The 19,607-nt window shown below is 34.0% G+C and overlaps 3 protein-coding genes across 5 annotated transcripts; 1 reads left to right on the plus strand and 2 right to left on the minus strand.

Annotated features, from left to right (window-relative positions):
• Positions 1-3,037: 3,037 nt before the first annotated feature.
• On the plus strand, positions 3,038-4,702 carry LOC100796602 (F-box/kelch-repeat protein At1g80440). Its single transcript, XM_003528329.5, has one exon. The coding sequence runs from the start codon at positions 3,325-3,327 to the stop codon at positions 4,387-4,389; it is 1,065 nt and encodes a 354-aa protein (XP_003528377.1). The 5' UTR covers positions 3,038-3,324; the 3' UTR covers positions 4,390-4,702.
• A 3,002-nt stretch (positions 4,703-7,704) lies between these two features.
• LOC100796443 (uncharacterized) lies at positions 7,705-11,942 on the minus strand. 2 transcript variants are annotated; one of them, XM_041017192.1, is made up of 6 exons: positions 11,827-11,942; positions 10,558-11,668; positions 9,353-9,935; positions 9,041-9,263; positions 8,744-8,800; positions 7,705-8,130 (listed from the first exon to the last, which is right to left on the minus strand). In XM_041017192.1, the coding sequence occupies exons 2-6, from the start codon at positions 11,528-11,530 to the stop codon at positions 7,885-7,887; spliced, it is 2,082 nt and encodes a 693-aa protein (XP_040873126.1). In that variant the 5' UTR covers positions 11,531-11,668; positions 11,827-11,942; the 3' UTR covers positions 7,705-7,884. The 2 variants fall into 2 exon arrangements, with proteins under 2 accessions (XP_040873126.1, XP_006583137.1); XM_006583074.4 differs by having other exon boundaries at positions 10,558-11,929.
• A 1,392-nt stretch (positions 11,943-13,334) lies between these two features.
• LOC100796971 (protein MLN51 homolog) lies at positions 13,335-18,777 on the minus strand. 2 transcript variants are annotated; one of them, XM_006583076.4, is made up of 12 exons: positions 17,923-18,777; positions 17,313-17,415; positions 17,007-17,215; positions 16,150-16,925; positions 15,739-15,853; positions 15,342-15,455; positions 15,161-15,216; positions 15,027-15,072; positions 14,807-14,876; positions 14,634-14,709; positions 13,973-14,042; positions 13,335-13,704 (listed from the first exon to the last, which is right to left on the minus strand). In XM_006583076.4, exons 1-9 carry the CDS (start codon positions 18,426-18,428, stop codon positions 14,849-14,851), a joined length of 1,953 nt encoding a protein of 650 aa, XP_006583139.1. In that variant the 5' UTR covers positions 18,429-18,777; the 3' UTR covers positions 13,335-13,704; positions 13,973-14,042; positions 14,634-14,709; positions 14,807-14,848. The 2 variants fall into 2 exon arrangements, with proteins under 2 accessions (XP_006583139.1, XP_014633172.1); XM_014777686.3 differs by lacking the exon at positions 13,973-14,042.
• Positions 18,778-19,607: the final 830 nt, after the last annotated feature.

Genomic DNA, 19,607 nt, shown 5'->3' on the forward strand with positions numbered 1-19,607 from the left:
CATCGTTGTTAATTCCATGTTGGCCAAGACCATTTGTATGCTTAGATTTCAAGATCTATTCACATCACGTTATCTCATATTTCAATTTGATTCATTATTTTCGGCTTATTTTATCTTATATATTTCTAGACATTAGTATTTTAATTCTATCACATATCCTCGATGTGAATGGATGCAATTTTAAGAGTTGTATGTAACACTCATCTTTCCAATACTTATGAGTTATGACGTCCCCATCCACTTTTCACGCCATTTATCTAATGAAAAACTAATTAGTTTAATTAACTGTGCTACGCGGGATTGTTTAAAATTAGATTTTATCAAATATTATTTTATGTGTATCTATTTTCATAATCTTCTAAATATATATATATATATATATATATATATATATATATATATATATATATATATATATATTCATCATATGCATAATCGATTGAGATTGATGTGGATCATGCCATATACATCCAACAACTTTTAAACAAAGATATCAATAAAATAACATATATCCGATGGTTAAAAAATTATATTTTAAAAAATAAATATTTCTTAAATAATGTCATGAGTAGTCTTCCAATAAAATTAAATTTTATGATACATTAATTAATTTAATCACCTTTATTAATCTATGTGAATTTTTTAAAAAATCTTATATATAAGATAAAAAGTATTACATTTCAAAAAAAATTCTCTCCTTTCTCTCTTGATTGTAAAATTGTCGTATATTTTATTTGTTATACTGGATTATTTTTCTAATGGATTATATGTCTTTAATTAAAAAAAAATGAAATATATTTTTAGTTGGGGTAAATCGAGAATTGTGTTCATGGAGATTTTTTTCTTACTTACCTAAACACTTTAAATTTGCATTTGATACACTTCAAAATACAAGATAATTGGAACAACTAGGACAGAAACACATATTACAACATGATAAAAATGTGAATTATTTGAAGAACAATGGATAGCACAGGTGAAATAATATTAATTATGTCGATATAATTTATATTAAATTTAATGAGTTTACTAAAATAAAAAAAGAGAGATTATAATAAAAAAATGGTTGTTTATTGTTTTAAATTATTACGTTGTTTTTTTTTGTTATTAAAGAGATAAAAATAAGAATACATGTTTTTTTAATAGTTTATATCTGAAATAAAAAGTTGTCTCGTGATTTTTTTAATAACAAAAATTATAAATTTTGTCTTGTTATTTTTTTTTATTTGTATTATCCCTTAATCATCTTTTTAAATCAAATATGAAATAAAAATATTTATGTTCAGTAACATCATTTTTTAACTCATCAAACAGGCCATAATTCAAATATTTAATATCCTTTTTCATTCTTTCTACTCTTTTTCATTTGGTTTTATTAATCAAATACCCTTATTTTTCTCTCTATTTCTACTCTTTTTCAATTTTTTTTATTCCTCCCATTTTCAATTTTTTTTCTTCTCCTTTCTACCCAACACAATGTAAAACAATGTCACCTTGCTAATCTTCCAAGATTCTTGCACCGCTCTTCTTTTAAATTTCACTACTATGTCTTTTGTTTTAAAAAATGACAGTAATTTTATATTTATTTATTTACTGTAAAAATAATAATACTTACTTGTAAAGTAATTCCTTTTATTAATTTCTTTTTTGATAAATATATTTTTATTAATTTCTTAAGGTATCTTAATATGTACTGTCATTATTACTTATTATCAGTAGTTGTAAATATAAAGTAAAGAAGGTAACTTATCATTTTAAACAGCCATAATTGTACATTTTTTCCATCAATCATTTATGTTATTGAAAATTTTACCGTTCAACTATTTTATTTGCCATTTTACCACTCAAGTTACATAAATACATACATTTTGCTCTCTTGTTAAATGTCTATTAAAATTTAAAACGTCTATTAAAATTTCAAAGAAACAAATACTCGATAGATATTATGATGTAATATGAAAAAATTCATAATAGAATTTTTCTTTCTAGTATTTAGTAAAATTGCATATCTGAAATTCAAATATGACATTGCTAGTTAAGTTAAAGTAATTTTACATAAATTTTTACTAAAAGTAAGATATTGTGATATTCAAAAGTCATGAGTTATTCTTGCGCTAATATCATAAAAATGAATTTTGTTCCTCTTAATTTTTTTTCATGCACATAATTAGAGAATCAAATTTTTACCAACATATTTAAGAAATTTAATTATCTACTAGTATCATGAGACCCACCAACTCAGCACGAACTCGACTCGTGATGATCCTCAATCACAACTTACGAATTTGACTCGTGAAGATCCTCAATCATAACTTACGAACTCGACACGTAGAGGAGCAATTGACCAACATAACTCCGAATATAATGTAACCCCCTCAACATCAGACATGTATATATAGACTTAGAGGAAAGACCTCCAAGTACATTTTTCACCATTCCATACTTATATACCTAAACACCTTAAACTCAACTAATTTGATCGTCGAAATTCTTTTGTAAACACCTTACCTCATACCAAGGCAATAGATCGAAGACTCTATTAAGACGAGAGACAAAGAAAGAGAGCTCAACATCTTGTTTGAAACACGCCCCAAACTCAACGGAGACACTATCAATTATACTAGACATTGTAGGTTAATTTTATGTTAATTGATCAACACATTCAATAATGAATATCCAATTTAATGAATATCCATATATTAATCCTCAGCTTATTAAGTCATAATCACGGTTTAGACTTGCTCTTGTAAATTCTTTTGTTTTTTTTTTATCCAACTTAGAATGATGAGATATTTGCAAAGATAAAGTAAAGAAGGTATGCCATCATTTTAAATAACTAACTAAAAAGCAACAGCTAATGAATTAGCTATAGCTATGTAACCCATTTGGTGCCATATGCATAGGATAGACCGTTCCTGCTTTTCAATTATCAAATAAAAAATAAAAAGTCATCCTTAGTTGTCCCTCTCAACACGTCCCCCTTCTCATCAAGTCCTTCTAGAACACCACCACCCCTATTGCCCTTACCATTTGCCTTCTCACTCATAACTTAACCAAAGCCATGTGCACCCTAATATTCCCCCTTCTATAAAATCCCAAACCCCCAACCTTCCACTCCCACAGCACAATCCAAACCCAAAAATCATATCTTCCACTCCACAACCTCAAACTTCTCTCTCTCTCTCTTCCTATTCTAAAAATCCCACAAACCCCTTTCTCTATTCCATCTAAAGATTCATTCTTTCTGCAATTTCGATACACGGGTCTTCATTAATTCACTAAGATTCTGCGTAAATAATCGTTTTCACTGAATTTTCTGTTCCGATGGAGCTAATTTCAGGATTACCGGAGGACGTAGCCCGAGACTGTTTAATTCGGGTTTCGTATCAGCAGTTCCCAACGGTGGCGTCGGTGTGCAAACTCTGGAAATCGGAGATTCACGCGCCGGAGTTCCGCCGTCAACGGCGTAGCACAAAGCACGCCCAGAAGCTCATAGCGATGGTTCAAGCACGCGTCGAACTGGGAACCGGTTCGACCAAGCGACTGACGAACCCGGTTTACCGGCTCAGCGTGTTCGAACCGGAAACGGGTAACTGGAGTGAGATTCCACCTCCGCCAGAATTTTATTCGGGGTTACCCATGTTCTGTCAGTTAGTGAGTGTCGGGTACGATCTGGTTGTGTTGGGTGGGTTGGACCCGAATTCGTGGGAAGCATCGAATTCGGTGTTTGTTTATAATTTCTTGTCGGCGAAGTGGCGCCGCGGGGCGGACATGCCGGGTGGGCCTCGCACATTCTTCGCGTGCGCGTCGGATTCCGAGGAGACAGTTTTTGTTGCCGGCGGACACGACAACGAGAAGAACGCGCTGCGGTCAGCGTTGGCCTATGATGTTACCTCGGACCTGTGGGTCATGCTTCCGGACATGGAGGCGGAGCGCGACGAGTGCAAGGGCGTTTTCTGCCGCGGGAGGTTCGTCGCTGTTGGGGGTTACCCGACGGAGACGCAGGGAAGGTTCGTGAAGAGTGCGGAGGCGTTCGATCCCGCCACGCGGAGTTGGAGCGAAGTGAAGGAGGACTTCTTGGATTGCGCCACGTGTCCGAGGACCTTCGTGGACGGTGGCGATGACGAGGGGGTGTTCTTGTGCAGCGGCGGGGACCTGATGGCCCTCCGTGGGGACACGTGGCAGATGATGGCGACCCTGCCGGGGGAGATACGCAACGTGGCGTACGTTGGGGCGTTTGATGGGACGCTGGTGTTGATTGGATCGAGCGGCTACGGTGAAGTCCACGTGTCTTTTGCGTTCGATGTGAAGAGTTGCTGTTGGAGGAAACTGGAGAGCCCAGAAGGGTTCAGGGGCCATGTCCAAACCGGTTGTGTTTTGGAGATTTAAGAAATTGGCTTTTTGATTTTTCCATATAAACATGATACAGTTACATAAGCATAGAGTATATAGTCTTTGTTTTGTAAATTAGCCCTTTTCTTACACATTAGAGTTTAATTGATGAAAATATCCTGAGTGAAAAATATTTTTGCCTCATTCTGTATAATAGTATAAGGTGAAGATTGGATAATTTTTCTTCCCTTAATATTTTGGTATGTTTTTGAAATTCATTTCTACTAGATTCTCCCTTTCCTGTATAGCAAACGTGAAAAGATAGGATTGAGTCTGTTTTTTTCTTACATAATTGATGTGGTGTTATTCATTTTTGTTATGTAACAAACATTATTGGCTCTATCTCAAGGCAAAGAGCTAACTAAGCAGGATTGATTCGATTGCGGCGAAGCAATGACAGACGCAAAATGTCAAATAATAAAAAAATTGTTTTCATTAAACAAGTTGGGGAAGAAAAAACAGGAATGCTCATTACATATTAACACTTCATATGACCAATATCATTAACGTAACCAGGGGCATTAAATACTATAAGAAAATTTATTTTTAAAATAAAATTATGTTTTTTTTTTAATATTTGGCGTTAAAATCGGTTTATTTAGAACTTTAGATATAATTGTTGTAGTGGTATTGTTGCTTTGTTTATGTAACTGGCTGCGGGAGCATGGTATCTGTGTGCTTTGGATTATTAGATAGACGAGTGATATAAATTTGGAAAGTCTTTTGATTGTTCTTTCTTCTATTATTATCTCGTGCTGTGAGGTTTGAATATTTACTTGAGGAAGTGGACTCAATTTTGCTTTGTTTTCTTAATTTTCTTTCTTTGGGATAAGCCCTCAGTGCTACGCAATGGTACGTTTCTTGGTTAATTTTGTTTGATCATTGGTTATCTATTGATTATAACGGTCCCCACAAATCCCTCACCTCTAAGTTGACGACTGGCCGAAAAGAGCAATTCAACGAGTTTCAAGTGTTCTGCTAGAAGGGGCAATACGTGTTGGATTATTTATTGCTATTGATTTATGTGAATTGTGACCTTTTCTCAAACTAAAGTAACTTGAATTTAGGAGTTATTGTATTTATCTAGCGTAAAATGTACGAATCTATTTTAAAATGAATAGCGTTGACAAATTTAAAATAATAAATCTCTACTTTTTGTCCCACATAGATAAATCACTATTTCAAATTATAATCTTACAATAAATCTCTATTTCAAATTCTATAAGTCGGTCTCGTGTATGAAATTTCTTTTCTTGAAACATATTAAATCTATTTTGTTATTTTTCCTTCTTTATATAATATGGTCATTTGCGGTCGATAAACTAAAGCAGAGAGTAATAACTCAAGACGTTACCGCTGTAATAATTTTCCTCCCTTTTGCCCGGTGGTTAGTGAGCTTTTGTTAGCTTCAGCACCGCAACTCTCTTGTTTTCTCCGTTATCATTTGGTAAAAAATAACCCAACTTTGAAGCCCTTTAACCCTGAGTTTGGTTAAATTTTATCAATATAAAAGATTGAAGGGAACGAATTGTAAATAAAAGAAAATAATTGAAAAGAAATGAAAGGGAAGAATAAAATAAATTGAAATTACTGGAAACTTAAATAAAAAAGAACTAAATTGCATTGAAATTAAAATAAAAGTATACGGTACCTAAGTTCAATTCATACGTCCAATTTTTTTTAAATGAAAGCAATTAAATCACTGAAAAGTAGACGCATCAATTTAAATGAAAACAAATAAATGGCTGGAAAGTAAATGAAAACACAAAATCTAGTGTGTAATAATCAATTAATGACGATAAGTTTGTAGGAAAAAATAGAGTTTAATTCTCGTATAATATATTATTGAAAAAGGATAATAAATTTTATGTGTGATTAAATTTCGAATGGTCGATCAATCCTATAATTGACTAATATAATCAAAATTTATAAGAATACCTTAAGTCTTCTTGGAAAACTAAAGATTTTAGTTATGATTGTCAAAAAAATAAATAAATGAAAGTGCCAACAAAAAGTAAATGGATGGATTTAAATAAAAGTAATACATGACTCAAAAGTAAATAGTTTAAATGAAAGAAAATAAATGACTGGAAAATAAATGAAAGTAGTTAAATGAAATGAGAAGAACGATGCATCATGCATTAATGGAAATGGATAAAGAAATTACTGTAGATTGCGATAAATGTAAATGTAAGCAATTAAAAGACTTGAAAAGCAAATGATGCTGAAAGCAAAGAACTTTGAAGGTAAAATGTTTGAATGGAAATGGAAATTAAAGACAATGGTTGAAACTTGGAACAAAGTGATTAAGACCTTGCTTGATGCCCGTTTGATCTTTTGATGAGTGGTGTGTAATTAATTTTGATTTATGATTCATAACTTTTATCTTTAATCTCCACCTTTTATAACTTTTATGGTATTGATTCTTCAATTTTCAAAATTTTCATTACACTCTTGTCAAAGTAAAATCAATATCACAAAATCGTAAATTCGAATCGATTCTATTGTTTGATTTTGAACTGATTCTATACCAACTTTTCACAAGACTTGATTTGAAGATTGAACAAATTAGTTTAGTGGCCAGTTCCAGTAAGACCGGTCAACTCTTCTCTCTCTTAAATTTCCATCTATTAGCTGCAATGGCCAGCCACTACTACTGAGTACGGTTTACTAGGACAATAAATTTTTTTGACGAGTTTTTACTAGGACAATAAATATTAACTGAAACAAATACAGGAACCCCTCCTCAATACAAATTGGCACAAATAAAACATGTTAATTCGTTACACACACAAAAAAAAAGACAGGTTAATTTAGTAGCTGAGACTAATTAAATTTTTTTTACTCAATTGTCGGCAATCATAAATTTTGTTACACGTCACTTAGAGATTTTATATGTATCGTGGAAAAATCATAAAGTATATAGTGTAGCACGTGTTTCATCTTCATGAATAAAAATCTAGTCACATTTATTAGGAAGGTCATCACAAGTAGGGGAGAGATTTAATGAAAAAAAAAAGTAATGATTATTTATCTTTGTTATATATGTATTATGTAGTTTATTTGGATCAAACTATTTCATAACCTAGTCAAAATTATTAAAATGTCTTATAAAATACACTCATTTGCAACCAGAATGAAAACAAGTAGAATCAAAGGAAAAGAAAAAAAATATATAACTTTTAATTTTTTTTCCACTAAAAGGTAATGTGTTTTTTTATTAGACACAAGTCTGATATGTACTCAAATACTATTCATATGTATCTAAATTAACTATCTAATTTACTTTTTTTAGAAAATACTTTTGGCACATGTATAGTACGTATCTACATGTATCTAACGTGTAACAAATACAGGTATGTACCCGTTAGGAATATCTTTCTTAATATACTGGGCACAAGTATTACATTTTTGAGTATAAATAAATTCACACAATCATGTGATTTGAATCCAATAAAAGAATGAGAGTATTACAAGCGCCAAACAGTTATATTATATCCTTCTCATGCACTTGACAAGAACCTCTACAAGTTTCTCATACATGTGCTGCTTCAAGAACATCCTCTGCACCTTTTTTCTTCCTTCCATCCCCATTTGCTCTCTTGCCAACCTGTTTTCAAGTAAAAACCGGAGATTCTGTGCAAGGACACGATTCCCTGCACGTCCAATAGGATGAAGAAGACCTGTCACATTATGCTCAACAATTTCTTGTGTTCCCCCAGCATCTGTTCCAAGCACCTACTCCATATTTTCAAATGGAAAAAAAATGCCAATATTCATTTGTTCCATTTTAGAAACTTTGAACATAGATAGAGACATATAACCTACAGATTATCAAGTATGTCAAGTTTAATTGCTTAATTGTAACTAACTACTTCTAAAAGATTATAATAGTTAAGATGTTCAGTTAGTTAGTTAAAAAGGTTTATATCCTATCCTCTGTACATATAGGACTTCTTGTACCATTCTAACTAACTGAACATCTTAACTGTCATAATCTGTTAGAAGTAGTTAGTTACACTTAAAATACTAACTGTACATCTTAACTGTCATACTATGTTAGAAGTAGTTAGTTGCAATTAAGAAATGAAACTTGACAAAGTATCTTCACCGAACCATAGAAGTAATCAGGATATACACAATATAAAATTAATAGTAATTTGGGCTTATGATTATGATACTACTTATAAACCTTAATATATAGATGGAAGGTTACTTGTTAAACATCCAAGAGCCACATCATAGAAAGTTAGTTTAACAACAGCAGTCTTTACATTTCTAAACTCAAATTAACTAGCAGTATTTCATAGGATAAAACTACCAATAGACTAGGTAAAGCCAATTGGCATACCGGAAGACCAAATGCCATGGCTTCTATAGTCACCCGTCCAAATGTTTCTCCCAATCCCTGTTCACCATTTTGCAAAAAAAATAAAATTCGTTACAGTGCATTTTTTTTTCAAGCAATGTAGTAATGATAGATGCTAGCAGAGTAATGGATGCAGCAAGTGTAATACTTATACTATATGATAACAAGAAGAATAATAACAATGCCTTATTCCACTTGGTGAGAGCTAAGTTGATAGACTCAATCTCTGAGTTCTGCACTCACAATGCATATATTTTATGACATGATAAAATGGTTTACCTGAGAGTTTATGGCATAAACATCTGCTGCAGAGTAAAGTGAGGCAACACGTGTTGTGGCTGAGGTCCACAAAACTGACTTTGACAAGTTTGAATGCCGTGCTAAGAAACTTAGAAGACCTTTAACATAATCCACCTTGTTACTCTTAGATCCCACAGAACCAATGAGAATTTTGAGAGATTGTGCCATTGTTCCATTGTTTTGGGACAACACTTCCCTTGTTCTGTGAACATAAAAACTATACATCAGTAGTGCAATAAATGAATACATTTATGACGCTACACTACCATATACTTTTTAGCTTCATGTAACCTGTTTATAAAATTGCTTGAGATATTGTTCAAGGCTACACTGTTATCCTTCAACAAATTTCTAATATGATGTCTTCTAGCCAAGGTAGATAGGTATTCTCCATCATCTGATGACTCCGGTATTTTCTTATCATCTTGTTGCAATGGTCCATGTTCTACCATTGAGCGTGCTGATTCAAGAAGCAATAGCTGACCCTTCCCACGGTTGATGCTACTGAGAGTCATAACAAGTATATCATTATCATTCAATCCCATTTCTCTTCGGATAGAATCTCGCAACAACTTCCTTCTCTCATCCATTTTTGCAGCACTGAAGGATGGAACTTTAAGTGTAGAGGGAATGCCAGCTACAAAAGCTAGTTCATCATTAACAGACAATGGGACGAGTGCAAGCTGAGAGCTCAGTTTTATGCCTTCTTCTACACACCATTTTTGCCATTGCCTAGATTGTGATTCAGACAGAAAAACCAATGTATTCACTCTCTGCAACACATCCTTTGCCCGATCAAAGTACTCTCGTCGGTTTTCCATAATCCACCAAGCAACTTGATTTGCACCAGCGGGAAAATGTTCAATGTATTGTTCTGGAAATATATTAGAAAGGTGTTCCAATAAGACATGTGTACAAGTATATAGTTACTTACTCATTTTTTCCATAATGTTTATGAACCATCACATAATATATAGAAGCTCTCAATTTGATAACGGTACAAATTTTCAAAAATAATGAAACTTAACCACTTTTTCTATCAATTCTCATTGTCAAATAGTTAAGAGGCTAAAGTTTATGTTCATATGAAAAGCTAGGCATGGAGAGAATCCTTTGTCAATGTCATTTAGTAAGATATTAAAAGATTAAATAGATTGCATGACATGGTAACAAGTAAAAGTCCTATGCCAGTAAGTTTAGAGTTAGTCGGAGGATATGATATTAAGCCTCTGATATTTTGGTATCCTTCATGTAGAAAAATAAGGTCTTCAAAATTGTATATTCCAGTTTTTAAACTCAATGGTCCATGTTCTATTATAAGGAGCAGCAACTACCAAGCATATGCTGTTGTACCAGAGCTAGAAATTGATGTTGATTCTTCATCAATGTGTGCTTTTGTGCTGTGTTTAAAAACTATTTAGCCGCAAATACATCCACTTTTCAACACTGAAAACTACAACACTGCATAAGGAAAAACTTAACCAGTTTGATCATACCAATCCATGATGTACAGACAGCTGATCCAGCAATGACAAGATCTGCCTTGTTTGCAATTTTGAAGCTGAGATATGCCTTGTCATCAAGCACCTTGATTCGTCTCCTAGCAAGTTCTTGCATCAAACCACCCTTCCTGCTAAGCACCACAGCTGAAACAGAAGCTCCACAACTCAAGAGTTCAGTTGCCAACTCCATCATTGAAAGTGGAGCACCAGTCATGGAAAGCTCATGAAATATCAAAACAAACCTTCTTGACCAAACAAGGCGTGCGAATTCCCCCTTCTTATCACAGGTTTCATAACGCCTCTGAGGACTCCATTGCAGAATTCTATCCTCTATCGAACCAAATGGACCAACAAGGAATCCATAGGTATCATTCCTGAGGGGAATTTCTGGCTCTTGCTCCTCTATATCACTGCTCTCAAGTATATGTTTTCGCCTCCTCGTACCTCGCAAAGCATGCGTTGATCGCTTTCTTCTGTTCCTTTTCTTTGAGCTAGCCTTAAGTTGAGATAGAACACCGTATTCTTTCTTGGCCAAAGCCACATCAACTGTTTTGTTCTCAACTAATTCAATATTTACAGATAAGGAAATGTTCTTGGCAATCAAATCAAGATGCTGATTCTGTCCAACGTAAGAGTTTGTTGTATCACTTTGCCTGCTTCCAAAGCCTGAAAATTCTTCTTCCTTATCATCATGTGCCCACCTTGACTGAACATAAAATCCAAGATAAGCCCAAAGGGTAATCAGAAGCAGCCACAACAGTAACCGGTTGCTACCATAGCACTGTGCATCACCCTTGCTTTCTCTTCTTGGTGTCAAGGTAGAATATGGTCGCTGAAATGAAGGAAAATGTTGTGGAGATGATCTTCCAGATAACGCAGCTTTCAAACTGATACCTGATCTTGATGAAGACTGCTTCTGCTTAGTTAAATGCACATGAACTTCTCCTTTGTTGTTGCAATCCTCCATTATTAACTATATCACAAAAGAAGCCTGAGGTTGAGGCACACTTGTAAATTCACTTCCTTTTTTGTGATCATTGCTTTCAACATTGTTGCTTCTCTTCTCTCTCACTCACTTACCGTATATAGGAAGTTTAAGGTATATCTAGAAAGAAACAACGGTAAAGAAAAACTGTTATAGTTCTTGAAGCATAGCTAAGAAGAGAAAGAGAGAGAGTAGGCTAAGGTTCTTAAAAAAGAAGGTAAGAGCATGCGTTAGCGTTACGTTTAACGGTTTCAATACAAGGATTTGTTTGTGCTTACAGGGTCAACGACCATTCTTGAATTGGCTCCTTCACCTGAAAAGTGAAAAAAGGAGTTCAACAACTGAACAACAAAAAAAGTGGAAAAGAAGACACAGAGAGGGGTATGAGTTTGAGTTTGACACAACGAATGCACGTGTGTCGCACATGTATGAGGTTGGTCAACCATAGCAAACTCAATTTTCTTTGTGACCAAACCAAAAAATTTATATTATAATATGACATAACTATTGTTATCTCACTTTTTTGTATATAGAATAGAACATTTAAAAAAACTGAAAATTTAAAAATAACTTTTCTTGTTTCATGTTGAGGATTAAGAATCAATTTTCGTAAACTATTGAATTAATTATTAGAGGATTCGCTGGTGGCAACAACTTTCATGTGCAAGGTCGGATGTCACGTCACCGTGTTGGACTGTTGGTAAAATGATAATGAAATGTTCTCCCAATTTCTGTTATAAAGTAATTTAATTATTTTTTTGGTTGATCTTTTCATTAAGTAATTGATGATATATTAATAATTTTTAACACATTCAAATATTTTTATTTTTTTTAAAATACAATTATTTCTTTAAAAACAGATTAAAACAGGCACTTGACTTCAGCTTCATGGTTGGACAATGGCAATATACAGCAAAATAGCGAATGATTCACGCGTCACGATTTTTATTATAGTTGACCAACTATAACCATTTAATTCTCGCCATTATTGTAAAAGAAACTAGTGTTCTTTCGTTAATTTAGACAAAACTAGAATTACATTTAACACTTCAACAGATCTAATACGAAAACAATGCACATTCATGTTTTGTTCATTAATGTAGCAGTGTTCTAGTCACTGATTTGCTAGAGACTAGACTAAAACTATTTGAAATGGTGTAAAAGGAGTATATCTTTTATTGTCTGTTTGAGAAGAGAATTAAAAACAAATTGTAAGACAAAAAATATTTAAGAATATTTTTTAAGACAAATATTCACCTCTAAAATGACAAAATGGAAGTAGAAAAATTACTTTATCTATTTTTCTTGTTTTAGTTTTTTTAAAAACCCACCAGGTGTGACACAAGTTACAAATAACTTGAGTCCTCTAAACATATGTGAGGATTCAATTCCTGTCTATGTGAATAAAACAGCACATGTAAGAAAAAAAAATTGTGCTTAATTAGTATTTTATTTTCTTAAAAAATTAGTCTCATGACCTTACTATCAGGAAAAAAATTGTAAAGTCTTTTTTTTATTGATATGAAAAAAGTTTACATTTTTCACTCATTTCAACTTATCTAAATGAACAGTAAAAAGTTTACTTATTTTCTTTTTTATATTTCTACTCATTCAGAAAAACATCTTTCCTGCTCAACTTATCTTTAATTTCTACTATTTTTTTCTCCCTTATTTCCTCAATCTTTCATTTTTCATCCAAACAAATTGCAAGGGACAACTATTGAAAGCCACTTTCACGGGTAATAGCCACCATAGGTATGATCAAATATATAGATACAGCAGTAGGTAGCAAAATCAAATAGCCACGAGGCAATAGAAATGGTCATTATATAATGCAGGAAAACTGTTGATAGTATGATAGCAAACTATGTCACAATAGGTGTAAAAATTTGGAAATAGAACCGTTCAGCTAAAAGTAATTGAACTAAAGAAAAAAAGGAACAATACATTAAAAATGTCTCATAAGCTTATAGATGATATAAGCACATGGTCAAACCAGACGCATAACAAAACCCTTTACATGAGAAACTTTTCATCCACGATGCAATCAGCTGCTGCACAACTATAATTATGGCTTCTTTCTATATTTGTAGTTCCAGAGAAGCCTGCCTGTGTTTCACACAAGCTTCACTAGAAAACCAAACCGCAAGAAAAACCTGGAAAGAAGCCAGAAATTGTCAGTGTTTTCTCGATTATAAAGGTACAAAACAAAGCAAGAGATTTGGCTCCACCAAAATGAGAGACTCACTTTAGAATCGTTGATGGAAAAATAAAAGTCGATATTTCAATATTATGTGCACATAATATCAATCTTTGATTTTCTTATCAACGACCAAGATTACTTACTTTTCTCTAAAGTGAATTGCTCTCCTTAGAAGAGTCAAATCCACGAAGTAACTATAACTAGTAATAATTAAGTCGTACCAAGCAACTATCACCCGTCAAGCTGCAATAATTTCTACTATGGGGAACAGCAAGAGCAGGCATTATATAACTGCAATGACAAAAATAGGAAAGGGGGAGAAAAATGAAACAGCTAAGTGAGTCCAAGGAAAACCATACTAATGTTTTGTTGTAGCCAACAAAAAAGGTCCATGGCAAGGCAAACCCTTCAACAGGCAACAAGTCCCTTTACTTTAATATTTTCTAAGACTAGACATATATCCTCAAATATTTTAATTTAGAAATTCCTTTCTGCTATTTAAAATCTATTGCCCCTAAAGCCAAAAGGGAGATGGGCAAACAGAAAGCCAAAGAAGGTTTTCAAATCCAGTTCCTCTAAAGTGAGGGGTACACTTTAGAGAATAAAAAAAAATTAACAACTGATATTGTGACTAAAATTAAGTACATGCATAACAAATTAACGAACTTATTTAGTTATGATTTCAACCATTTTCTAATCAATGGTTATCGGTGTACTTTATTTTCTAATGTGTACTTCCCTCACTTTAAAAGAACTAAATGCAATTTTCTTCATTGGCTCTGTTAAATGATGATGAAGCCCAAGGATACAAAATTAGCACACCTCTTAATTAGAAAATAAAATATTCTCAAAAAGAACACAAGTTCAGTAGCTACAAGTTACCTAAAAAATCTGAAACTTATCGTAGCCCAAAGTGCTCCAGATCAAAAGCTAGAGAACAAAGGGCCAGGAAAAAGGCCTGTATAACAAAATTACCAAAACTTAGAAATTTGAAGCAACATCAACCAATATAATAATAATGAAGACATTAATTAGGCAATAAGCCAATAACAAACCTTTATCTGCTTATTTCAAATTTCAAACAAGCTGCATCCTATTCACTGACCAAAATTCATCTCTGAATATCTGCATAGGGCATAACCAAGTAACTGGCATTCGTTGAAATTACATATCTAATACACAATTGTGCCATACTAACCAAGATGTGCATTCCCAATTTCACTCAAACAAAGTAATACTTAAAACAATTAATGATGGTTTTGCAATCCAACTTGCCTTCGGGGTTTATTCTGCCATTGCTCAAACTCATCACTTGCAAGCTCTACAGACAGACAAATCACAAATGATAATGTTAGTCACCAAGGGCAATGGATAAAGAGTATCAGAGGAAATGGAATGTCAATGTTTACCAGATCTCTGAGGTGGCTTCAATTCATGATTATCTTTATCAACATTATGTTCCTTGCTGCACAGATTCAAAAACAAAAGGAAAAAAGAAATCAAGAACCAAGCAATAGGATACAGCAACATTGAAAAGGAAATGGTGGTAAATAATATGAATATATCTCAATGCTATAAAACTTGGCAAACCTTGAAGTACCCAATGCAGAGGCCTGTCCAGATTGTTGATTACTTGCACCATCAACAGGAAGGAATGGGTATGTAGCCCCTAAAGCTCCTGCAGAACCAGCCAAGACTGGCAGCCTAAAGCAAAGTAAGATGAAATTATTATGGGTTCTAATACAAAGGGAACAAAAAGGAATCAAAGTTTTTCTTTTTTAAGTAAAAAAAAAGAACTAATAACACAAAAGACATTCTTGCATGATCACTTCCTTATCATGATTTTTGTCATTGATATACACTGTTCTTATAGAAATGTATAGAGAGATTAGGACCATCACAATGGCACTAAAACAAGTGAATTGCCCATTCCTCAAACATTACCCAACAGTCCAACACACTCTAAATTCGGAAATTATATCCATACCATGTCATTTCCGACTTTCCCAAACCAAGTTGAGGCTGAGCAACATATCCAGGGAACGCCATGCCGACAGTAGGAACTCCCATACCACCAGGATGCTTGCCCCCAAATTGCATGACTGCATTCCACCAAAACCCAGACAGAATTAGGAAAAAACCATTGACAAGCTAAACAAATTAACTGAAAATAATAACTACAAACAGAAAGCAAAATGGGTGTTAATACTAGAGCCTACATGGTCAAAGTATCCATCTTAACATTAAATAATATATTAATTTTGCACAGGACACTGTTACAACTTACAACAACATCGGCAGCATGAGAAATGTCATTCCAGCATCAGATGTTCTAAATGATAACTAATAGGTAGATTGGATCTAACATTTCCATAAAGTCAGCAATGTTGGTACAAACCTGGCAAGAAGGCTGGGAAGTTTGGATCTCCATGACTAACAGCCGCATTTCCTGTGGTGCCCATTACCTGTGCCCCACCATAAATGAAAGAGCCCCTTCCTGCACCTTGGGAACCTTCCCTTCCCTTCCCAACCATAGCACCTTTGACTTTACCTGATTCTGATGCTGCATCCACTTCCCCAGAATCATGTGAACTTATTGGCATGGATGTTTCGAGGGGAGATGAAGATTGAGACCCACTATCAGGCCTATTCCCCAACTGTGGGGCAGTAGCTTGCACAGAAGTTGAATTCCTCCCTGGTGCAGAACTTGTCTGAATAACCTGGAATTGAGATGGAGAAACTTTATTCTGCGAGGGAGCATGCTGATAATTCATCTGTATTGGGATTGATGCACCCCTCCCAGTCCCAGAAGCCCTGAGATGAGGAGATTGAGATGCACTGACTGCAGAAGATCCAGGCTTTCCAACAGATAGAGGGATGGATTCATCAATATACAACTTTGCCATGCTAATGGAATCAACAACGTTGTTTCCCCGAAGCCGTGCATTGTTTTGTTGAACTGGGAAACCCTCATCCACAACAACAGGACTAATGTTCCTGCTACTGCCACCTGTTTGCACCTCCCTTTTTTGTGCCAAATTAATATCTTTGTTGGAAGAGCCTGAGGGGTAAAATGGTGGGGATGCTGAATTCAAATTTGAAGCAACCACTTGATTTTTAACAGGCACAGAGCCAGATTCTACCTTGGAAGCATGTGTGGAAGTCCTCTCCGAACTAACAAAACAATACTTATCAGAATGTCTTGACATTATATCATGTGCCCAGCAAATTTTAAAAAATGAAGCCTATACTTACTGTTTATTTTGCACTGCAGAAGATGGACCATTGCTTTTATTGGTACGTTCATACTTTTGGGGGCCTCTCCCTTTCACAACTCTCTTAGGTACCTGATTTTGATTGCTACTGTCATTATATCCTGTCCTGTTTCCTTGAACATATCCTCCACGATAAGTGCCTCGACTTTTACCTCGACCACGATAATTACCCTTATAAGGTCTCCCCCTCTAAATTTTAGACAAAAAGCATTAGGAAAGAGTGTCAGAAAAATGACAATTGAACTAACAGAAATGCTTGACCACACAGCACTTTAAAGATCATCACCTCTTCATGGTGCTTTTCGTGCAAAGTAATTTCCTCAAATTTATCATGTCCCCATTTTCTGTCGTCTTTGGACTCCCACAGACTCCTTTCCCCATGTATCCGCCTAAGAGGAATTAAAAAAATAAGAATTTAAATAAAGCACACTGACAGTATTTACACTATCATCCAATTATGAATAGCCATGTATAGTAAAATTGTCGAATTTTGTAATAATTACTTTAAAGATCACATCTAAGGTGATTCCTAATTGGTTGAGACTTGGGAGTATATGCCAACAATATCAAGATTAAACTCAAAAGAGAAAAGACGTTGCATTCCATGACCAAGTCCAAAGCTCTACTATTGTTTTGGTATAGAAAATCAATTCTGCTGAGTCGGGTAGGGTCTGTATGGGTGACAAAGTTCTCCTTTGTTGCACTTGCATACTCAAGATTCAAACTCGAGACCATTGGTTAAGCTAGCTACAGTAGACTAGTTGATCAGCAGAGTGGTCCTACCCTACTCAACTATGATATTCCAAGTCAAATATGTATGTATCATCACATTGTATGCACATATTCCACAAGGCTATATTTGACATAATGCAAAATATGAAGGAAACATCACATACCTTTGGCGGGCACCAGCATTGTCCCTAAAACGGTCATCGTGCATGTAAAAAGCTCCAGCTGTGGGCACCGCAAATGGTTCATTCTCCTTTTTCTCCTCCGAATGGTCCTCAATAGAATCTTCCAAAGGGGGTCTGACATCATCCTGAGATTCCTTAACCACATCCGCTGAACCCTCATCAACCTCAACCCCACCACTTGTAGCACCCTTTTCCTCGTACACCTCTTCTTCAACTTCCACTTCCTCCTCCTCTTCCTCTTCTTCTAATTCTTCTTCTTCTTCTTCAACATCATCATCATAGTCTTCAACACCTCCTTCGTCATCAGAACGAACCTCTACCCTACTATCTTCCATCTTATCAGTGACTTCTTCTCCTTCAGCTTCGGCTTCGGCTTCGGTTACTTCGTCATCGCTGGCTTCACGCCTCCGCATTGTTAACGGTCTTTTTGCCTCTTCCGGGTCACTATCGTACTCAACATTGTTCTTTTCTTCAACCGTGCTAGCCATCAATACCAAAAAAACAACACCACCCGATAAACCCCGACCAAAACTTAGACTTCTCCAAACAGAAACCCCACAAAGCAGAAACCTTAAAAACACAAATTTTAACAAATTCCAACCACCAAAACTGACATAAAAAAGAAAAATAGTTTATGGGGTGCCGAATAACCAATCAACACCGGAATTTCCCCCTCAATACTCGAAACCCAATATGTGGAAGTTTCTTCAATCGATTGAAAACAGCTAAAAAAAGAGAGTTAATTGGGATGAAAGGGCTTGCCCTGTGTTCTGTGAAAGCGCAGAGAAGAGGAGTTAAAATAGGAGACAGTGACATTTGGTAATTCTACCTTTATTTGAGAATTGGAATCTCATGATCGGTCGACTTCTGGCACGTGAGATCAAAATATAAAATTAAAGATCAATATTGAAAAAATTGGAGTGATCGAATCGCTGAAAACAATAATTCACAATTCATCAATTGTATTATGATTTGAAAAATAAATATCTACTATTTTATAAACGAGTGTAGTAATTTGACTATTGTGTGGGTGTTAAGTTTATAATGTATATTTTTTATATTCTTATAATCTTTTAATGTATTTATTAATTATTTTAAATTTTATAGCAATATATATTAATAAATATTTAAAATATAAAAAGTATGAATATTAATAAATATTTAAATAATTATATATTTATGCATTTTTACATTATTTTAATTTACACAAATGTATATTTTAAAATACTTTAAGAAATATATTGATGTTTTTGTAGTAAATAACTTTGTTTTAGTATTAGCTATTTGACCAACATATAAGAATATAAGAAAAGAGAAAATCAGGGATTGTTTTCTCTATTCTCTAGTTTGAAGTGTTCATCTAAGTTTTATATTCTCTCTACAAGTTAGACGAGTTTGATTGTGTGAAAGGAAATAGAACAGAATAAAATTGAAAAAAAATGTTGAATTAAAATAATGTAATAAATATGAGACCCACAAATTTTTTTGGAAAATTTCTCATTTCTTCACAATTTGAACACAACCAAATCAAGAAATGAAAGTACCAGAAGGATGATAAGTGTAAAAACTCACATCTCTTCAAAGTTCAAACATCTATAAAATTCTATTTAATTTCTTAAATAAACACTAAATTAATTAATTAGAAATATTAACCTTTCAAAATATCC

The sequence above is a fragment of the Glycine max genome, chromosome 7 (genome assembly GCF_000004515.6).
Source record: "Glycine max cultivar Williams 82 chromosome 7, Glycine_max_v4.0, whole genome shotgun sequence".
Lineage (NCBI taxonomy): Eukaryota > Viridiplantae > Streptophyta > Magnoliopsida > Fabales > Fabaceae > Glycine > Glycine max.